The sequence below is a fragment of the Podarcis tiliguerta genome, assembly GCF_965153285.1.
Source record: "Podarcis tiliguerta genome assembly, chromosome: 8".
Taxonomy (NCBI): Eukaryota; Metazoa; Chordata; class Lepidosauria; order Squamata; family Lacertidae; genus Podarcis; species Podarcis tiliguerta.
In genome coordinates, this window is record NC_139541.1 from 5,291,804 (window position 1) to 5,300,461 (window position 8,658).

An 8,658-nucleotide genomic window follows, 5' to 3' on the forward strand; every position below is an offset into this window, starting at 1 on the left:
TTGAAGGGCACCAGTTTTCTTTATTATTACATTTATATCCCATATTTCCTCCAAGGAGCTCAAGGCTACCCTTCTCCCTCTTCTTCATGTTATCCTCGCAACATCCCTCAAGGTGGGTTAGGCTGAGAGGCAGTGACCAAGGGGGAATTCGAACCCTGGTCTCCCCGGTCCTAGTCAATCAATCAATCAACCTTTTTATTCGACCGTCAGTCAGCAAAAGGAACATTTGTCAATACACAGTTAAGACATCAAAAAAGATTTTAAAACTTAGCCAACACTAAAATGGGCTAAACAGATAGCCCCATATCAATACAATCAATTATAGTCTTACGACGCTTAAAAGCTAGAAAAAGAAATTTGGCCACCAAGGAAGGCATAGCTCTAGTGACATTATTCAGCAAGTGTAAAACCTGGTTTTCTCCAGGTAGGAAGCTAAATTGACATAGAAGTGGGTCTATAAAATTTTGTCTAAGCTCTGCATAAGAAGGACAAGTCAAGAGAATGTGTTTGGTGGACTCAACCACACCCATGGCACAATGACAGGTTCTCTGGGCGTATGGTACTCCCCTGTACCTTCCCCACAATATCGCAGAGTCAAGGACATTTAAGCCGGTCCTAGTCCAGCACTCTTAACTGCTACACCGCACTGGCGCCCCAGAGAAGAAGGCTGCTCTCTCCTCACCAGAAAGGTCTGGGGTGCACAGCCTTTTCCTTTTAAGCTGTAAGACCCTGCTTATTTTTCAGGTATTCTGTCCTGCGTGTAATGATTGAGCAACGATTAGAAGAGATCTCCGAAGGCCCGGCCACAATGTGAAGCCTTTGCCCTTGGGCGGACTTTGCTGCCTCTGCCAGGGGCCCCAGAAGAGCCACGTCTTGGAGAAGATTTGTTTGCTTGTGCTGCGATGAGCAAAGGCGGCTCTTCCTTTCTGGAGCAGAACTTGAACACAGAACCCACCTTGACCAACTGTCTTTTTTCCCCCTCCAAGCTTTCCTGGAGGTGAACTCAGCAGAGCGGCAGGAGACCTTTGGAGCACTGCTTGCTGGGGACAAAGAAGGCAGCCACCAAAGCCTTTGCCAGCCTGGACCCAATGGACCTTCTTGCCTCTCCAGCCGGGCGATTCTGAGGTTCTGTTGCTGTTGGGGGGGGCGTCCCCTTTGCATGCCACCAAAACGCCGCTTTAACCTTCCAAGCAAATTCTGGCTTTGCAGTGGCAAGTCAGGGCCAGAGGAGGAAGTCTCCTCCCTTTTTTCTATTTTGGTCATTTCTGAGCTCTAAGTAATATATTAAGATTTTCTCTTCCCCCACTGGGATGGCCTAGTCTTAGTCCTATCTGCCCTTTCTCATCTACCCAGCCACCCATTTCTGTGGCCTCTCCCCCATGTTTTTAAGATGGGCTCTCACAGACCCACAGGATTCAGGCGCAGCGTCCTCTGCGCACACCCTATTGGATCGCAGCCTTAGCTGCTCCTTTCTCCCTGCTGCTCAGGCAGCAAAGTCGCCCAGGGCAGCTTGCCCCGGCTAAAGCCCCTTCCAGGAGTCCCTCTTCTTCCTGGTTCCATGGGGCCTTTGAGATGGGGAGAGGCGGCCAGGTTTTCATCGTGGCCCAGGTAAGGAGTGCCCAAAACTGGCTTGGGTTCACCTGTGGCTGAGGAAGTCAGCACACAGATACCTTCCCTGTACAGTGCCAAGGTGGGGGCAGCTGGGCTCGGGCCCCTAAGATGCCCTGAAGACAAGGGGCCACTGTAGACCCAGGCAGCACCACTTTTCAGAGACTCTTTGGCTCAGCTGTTTGAATGGGCTGGTGGCCCAGCTATGCAGGCCAGCAGTGCAAATTCCCTTCGATAAACCATTTTTCTTTAAGGGTGGCTGTTAGCCCTGTGTTGGCCTTGCTATATATATAGCAAAGGTGCAAAGTTCCATCAGCTTTAAAAATGCCCGGCTTACTCTCCCATCCAAACATAAATAGACCCAAGAGCGAGTCGTGTGGGGCCTTGCTGCAGATTTTGCCCCCCCTACGTAAATCCTAAATGCATTTGTTCTCCTTCCCCTCCACCCCTTGCAACTGTAGACTTGCCATTTTCAAGAACCTCTCCCAGTTCTACAGATATGGAGGCCAAATGCCCGGGAGGTTTTGCAGGAGAAGCTCTTGGGCTTTAAAGGGACATCGGACGTTTCCCACCTCCCTTTGATGTGGGTTTAAAATGGCTGGGAAATAATCCCTCTGCATAAGGCGTATGGCAAAAATCACCTGTGGGGGGAGCAGTTTGAAGCAAAGAAGGGGGAAGGGTGTTTAACCCTCTCCCTGCCAACCGCATTCTGCCTCTAGTTTTCATCCCTGAGCTGGTTTTCCTCCTGTTGGGTTCCAGGCACGGTCTTAGTTGCTCCTGGAAGCCCTCTGAAGGCAGGTCTTAGTTGAGGTGGGTCAAGAAAGGGTTAAGCATCCTCTTCCCCCTCCCCTCCCCTTACTAATGCATTCCAAAATGATCTCCTCTCTCCTTGAGCTGCTTTGCACTAACATAAGTGGCCAGCAGGTATTAACATGTATTTATGTGTAATATGTAGTCCTGCCCTTAGTGGCATCAGTGGAGCTTTTTTGAGAAAAGGAATAATAATTCAGAAGTTTTCCTGCTTAGCCCCTGCATACCACCCCCCAAAAAGGATTCTTTTCTAGTGTGTTGTTGCTTGTTGGGGCTGAAATCCTGAGCATATTTAACACTCCCTGAGGAAGCCCCACCAAAATTTTGTGGAACTTCCTCCTGAGTAAACCCACTTTGTATATATCGCCCTCTTTCTTGCTAGCTAACCCTTTAACAACTTTTCACTTCTAAATTGCACTAGATGGATTGTGGATATTTTTTAAAGCTCCAGCCTTTTCTATTATTCTTTTATTATTATCTATATGCCAAATATTACATGCACAGGAAAATAACAGCAATAATTTATATAAATAATAATAATAATAATTTTTTTTTGGGGGGGGGGGGAAGGATTCTAAAATGAACCAGCACATGTAAACCGCCTACTTATGATGCGCTTGGAAACAAGCTCTAAACAGCACAAACAGATTTGCAACGATGATTGTAGCCTGTGGGCTGGATCCACGTTTAACTGTACAGTGGTGCCCCGCAAGACGAATGCCTCGCAAGACGGAAAACCCACTAGACGAAAGGGTTTTCCGTTTTGGAGGTGCTTCGCAAAACGAATTTGCTATGGGCTTGCTTCGCAAGACGAAAATGTCTTGCGATTCCTGGGGTTTTTTTCCCTCTCCCCCTTTTCCCCCAGCCCCTAAGCCGCTTAACAGCTGTTCGCTAAGCCACTTAACAGCTGATCTAAGCCGCTTATCAGCTGATCTAAGCCGCTAATAGCCTTTTAGCAGCTAATCCGCTAATCCCTTAAACCTTTAATAGCCGCTAAACCGCTAATAGCGCTAATCCGCTAATGGGGTTGCTTCGCAAGACGGAAAAAACCGCAAGACGAAGAGACTCGTGGAACGGATTCTTTTCGTCTTGCGAGGCACCACTGTACTTGGAGAGTCCCACTGAAATTGATGGTACAGTACTTCATTGGGTCGACTCTTAAGTAGGTCTAGGTCTGTGTCCAGCCCTGTACACCAGTGGTTCCCCCACTTTTGGGGGGGCCACCTCTCCCTTGGTTCCATAAACTCAAGCCCAATGACCCCTACCCTGTAAAAATTGTCCAGGATAGCAGTTTGCACCACCTGCTAAAGAAGATAACTCAAAACAGTAAAAATTGCACATTTACCCATAATCCTGTTAGAAGTATTTAGTTTAATTGATTCATCAGAATTGATGAACTTGATCCAGTGATACAACTCTTCAATGGGGTAAAAATAATAAAGCTGTTATTATTATCAGCCACTTACACCTCTAGACACCTCCTTGCCTCTTAGCATCCCCCCACTAGTAACCTCACTGTTCCCCACCGGGGGGCGGAATGGAATGACTACTGTGCACTCTTTAGTCCAAATGTACATTTCATTCCATTCTTGTTCATGGTTTCAGTCTCTGGCGGAAACTAGAGGGTGGTTCACCTTTTTTAAAAGGGCGAGTCTGTTTTCTGGGGGTGTTATTTTAAGAACTCTTGGGATCTAAGCAAGAGCATCTCAGGATTGTAAAAGCTGACTTGCATTCCTCTGGCTAAGGGATCCATCTCTCACAAACAGCGATGTGCATCTCTTGACGGTGGGCGACTGAAAGTGTGAACTGGCTTGTGTCGTGCGTGAGGTCATGCGAAATCTGCAGAGGGTCACGCCCACGCAAGAATTTGCAACTAACCAGTGGTAAAAAGTGCATGTCTGAGCCAGGTCCTAGTGCCCAAAGTAGACACACCTTCGCAGGCTCACGGAAGCCGTACCTGAGCAATGGGCCAGCGTAGAGTTGCCAACCATCTTGTGCTTTAAGGGCGATCCTGAAGGAATTGCACCACAGGGGGTTGGACTAAATGACCCTCTAGATCCCAAATCTATGAATATCCTGGCGTATTAAACTTCGTAATGTAAACAAGGGCTGCCCAGCAAAGTAACCTTGTTTTGGCATAGGGTTGGCTGATGGGCGACACACCTCCTATTGCAACTGGAGTTACCTGTGTGAGATTTAGCAATAATAGAAATGTACTCTTGACAGGAAGGACAGCGTAACGTAGTCTCTGAAAGCTGTGAACTGAGAGGGCCCGAGTTCAAGTCTCACCTCTACTGTGAATTCATTAGGTGCTCATACACAAACCCCTTTCTCTGCCTCGATGCCCCTTTTGTAGAATGGAAGGGAGAGAATACAGGTCTATTTTTCAGAGCTGTTGTAAGGATCGCAGAGGTTATGTATGTGGTGCGCTTTGACATCTGAGAATGCAGATATAAATGCTACGTTTTTGGCTAAAAAGTGGATGGACTGCTGTTTGTTTTACATGTGTTCTTTACAACTTCCTGACAGTAGGAGCTGTTCAGCAGTGGGACAAACCCCCTCAGCAGATGGTAGAGGTTTTTAAGCAGAGGTTGGATGGCCATCGGTCAGGGACTCTTGACCTATGGTTACTGCGTTGCAGGGAGTTGGACTAGAGAGGACCCCTTTGAGTCCCTTACAGCTCTACAATTCTGAGATTCTGTGTACTAATCAGGCCTATGTCTGGTTCTTTTCTGGTGTCTTATTGGGCAGATTTCTCTACTGTGTCCAGTGATCTATTCCAGAGGATTTCAACCTTTTGGGGTCCACAGCTCCCTTGACCAACTGCACAGAGCCGTTTTACCCATAGGCGCTAGGGGTGTGGGGCACCCGGGCGCCAGCCCGAGAGTCTAGGGCCCGAGAGTTGAGTACGGGAAAGAGCCAGCTTGTCGGTTGGAGCACTGTGGCAGGCTCTTCTGCTGCGGGCGGCTCTGCGCCGTGAGTTGGGGGGTGACCGACCCAGCGAGACACTGAGGCAGCCAGCCAACTCCGCCCTCCTGGGCAGGGGCTCTGGGCAGATCTTTGATCCCGGTGCAGCTTAAGACAGCCCTGCAACTGCATTCTTTCTGTGGCACCCCTGTGGGGCTCAGGAGCCCAGCTGTGTCACCCCCTTGCCTGCAGAGCTGGCAGCCCCTCACCCTTTTTCAAGCACCCCCTCTTGTGGAGTGTTCCCTCAGCCTCCTCCCCTCTCCTTGGGAGTCCTCCAGCCAGCCGCTGCTGCTTCCTATGGTCTCTTGAGTTGCTCCCCCCCACCCCAAAGAGAGGTGCCTCCTCCCACTGCCCCACAGGGGCCGGGGAAGCACCCCCTGGCCAGCACCAGAGACGCCATTTTCCTGGAAAGCTTGTAGCCAGGGCTGCTGCAGCAAACAGCTGTGCAAGCCTTTGGGAGGGAGAGATGCAAGAGGGCATCAGAGGAGGGAGGGAAAGAGGGACAGGGCAGTGTTGCCCATGGCACCCCTGACCATCATTCAAGGCGCCCCAGGGCAGCAAGGCACACTGGTTGAAAACCACTGTTCTTTGCATCCACACCCAGCCTCCTGAAGAGGGGAGGGTTTTGTCGCAAGGCGCTGCTTACGACCATCCTCCGTCTGCTCCAAGGAGCCCATACGCTTGGCTCTTATTTTGGAGGTGAGCAGGAGATGTCTTTTGATGCTTCCAGCCCTTGCCTTCCTAGGGGCCAGCAGGCCCTTGGGGGATGAAAGTCCACAATGCGGCTTCTATCCCAGAGCACAGAAAACTGTTCAGAGAATTTTCATAGCGTTGGAAGGTAACCTCAGAAGCCATTTAGTCGATGAGGGCCGCCCACTGCCACCATCCAAGGCAGCTTCGTCAGGAAAGTCTTCCTAATGCATAGTAGAAATTATTGTAGGTTGAACCCATTGACTTGAGTACTGCGCCCTGGAGGAAATAAATTTTGCTCCATCATCTATGTGATAATCCCCCCCAAATATTTGAAGACAGCTGTCGTGTCACCTCTTACCCAGCCCAAAATGTCTCCTAGTGTGGCTTTTGCAAATGAAATCATTGGCTAGGAAGAAAAGTCCCTCTCCCCACTACCACACACACAAAATGTTGTGCGAAAAAAATTGCTCCTAGGGCCTAGTTCAGATCCGAAGTAGAACCCAGTGGCGGTGCTTTTCCTGGAATGTACCATTTCAGGCTGGAGGGGAGTTGCTTCTTTGAATGAGGCACGCACATGGACCAATAGCACACTGGGCAAATGAGTAGGTGGCTTTCTGGCATGCTACATGTGTTGTGAGTTTACCAGGTGGAGGAGGATGACTAAGATTTGCAATGGCCACACACACCCTTGAAACTGAATTGGTCCTGTCCAGAAACGCTTTACCACTCCACACTTTGGAACGTGCAAGGGAGCCAGTGTGGTGTAGTGGTTAAGAGCAGTCGTCTCGTAATCTGGTGAACCAGGTTCGCTTCCCTGCTCCTCCGCATGCAGCTGCTGGGTGACCTTGGGCCAGTCACACTTCTCTGAAGTCTCTCAGCCCCACTCACCTCACAGAGTGTTTGTTGTGGGGGAGGAAGGGAAAGGAGATTGTTAGCCTCTTTGAGACTCCTTAAAGGGAGTGAAAGGCGGGATATCAAATCCAAACTCCTCCTCTTCTTCTTCTTCTTTAAGCTGTTCTTAAAGCTTTCCCCCCTTAGATCTGTGTTTACATCGCGGCTGACAAGCTGTGGCTTTCCAAATGCAGGCTCGACTCCGACTCCCATCATCCCTGGCTGTTGGCCATGCTGGCTGGAGCTGATGGGACCAGGAGTCCAACAGCTCCTGGAGGGCTGCTGCAAGTTCACCACTCTTAATCCATGGGGTTTCACCTGCTTCAGACAATATATTTGTTGCTTGGTAAGAATAAATTGCATTCTCCATTCTGAACAGAACTGGTACCCGTTTGTTCTGTCAGCTCTGCAGGGGTCCTTTTCTGGAAAAGCTTCTGTTGGGAGGCTTCCATCAGGCGAAAAGGGAAGTATCCTGAGGCTTTGAGCTTGCAGGGCACAAAGTTAATAAGCATCCAGGGATGCGTGAGTATATGGATGCATGTGCGTGGAATTTTCCTCACAACCCCTAGTGAGAAAGCAGCTGTTTTTGCTGAGCTGAGCTAGCAATATCTTGATCTGTCATTCACATGCAATAATACTTGGTATCCCAAGTCTTCCATCATCAGCAGCGCTATCTTCAGAATTTATGTTTAGCTGGATTAAAAAAACACACCTTTTTTATCCATGGATCTCTCAAAGGCTTGTGCTGTGGGGGGAGAGGTTTGGACCATGTATTTCATAAAACCACCTTGTGAATACCACTTTATATAGTATGAAGCACATGCAACTAGATTATTTTGTTTTAATTAAAGCACTTTGTCAATAGAAATGCAACAGTGGTCCTCTGGTTTTATTCAATTGTTGTGGGAAGAAATTGGGAAGAATGAAATGAGGGCACAATTCAGGGTGCAGTTTGGATCTGAGACCCCCACAGCTCTGGAAGGTTTGGGGTTATATGAGGACAAAGTTGAATTAATTTAGTAGGCGGGATAGGGACCGAATCCCTGAAACTCTACAGTGTTCTTCTCAATGAACTTTTCCTTGTTTAAGATATGCCTCTTTGCCCAGGCTTATGCAAGAAATGCTCAGCTGAGGTCACACTAGTGCTTTTAAGTTTTAAGATGCTTGAAAATAATATTGGTGGGTTCAGTGCACTTCTAGACTGTCACTAGTAGGGGGAGGGATTCGACCTCACATTAGCAAATCACACACGCAAAATGTAGTGTAAACACTGACAACTGGGAAACGCTGGCTTGTTAGCGCTCCAGAACTCAGGACGCAAGGGAGAAACGGGCTAAGAGGAAGGCACGCTTGGCAAATCCACACCGTGATTGACTCCCGCCCAGAAACCAATGTCCCCACTGTGGAAGGACGTGTGGATCCAGAACTGGCCTCCACAGTCACTTACAGACTCATTGTTAAAACCGTGTTTATGGAAGACAATCTTACTCGGCTACGAGTGATTGCCAAAGAAGAAGGAGGACTAGATGGCCCTTGTGGGTTGTGTCCCCTGCAACTCCTTTGGTTCTATAAGATTCAGGTGGCCCAATTAACGCTGATTTGGAGTTCTTGTGTAACAACAAATCCACTTCCCCAAATGATCTGACTTTTTCCGATCAGGAAAGTGTGGAGTAATGCCCTGTAGCCTGC

General features: G+C 48.8%; 2 protein-coding genes across 4 annotated transcripts in view; both read left to right on the forward strand.

The window, feature by feature from the left end:
- Positions 1-2,949, forward strand: part of RASSF2 (Ras association domain family member 2) — a 42,415-nt gene extending 39,466 nt beyond the window's left edge. For all 3 annotated transcript variants that reach the window (XM_083454243.1, XM_083454245.1, XM_083454244.1), the window contains exon 11: positions 745-2,949. In XM_083454243.1, coding sequence (XP_083310369.1) covers positions 745-814 — 70 coding nt within the window. In that variant the 3' untranslated portion in view covers positions 815-2,949. The remainder of the gene's footprint in view (positions 1-744) is intronic.
- LOC310683656 (maestro heat-like repeat family member 5) overlaps positions 1-8,658 on the forward strand; it is a 161,916-nt gene that overhangs the window by 91,287 nt on the left and 61,971 nt on the right. The window lies entirely within an intron of this gene.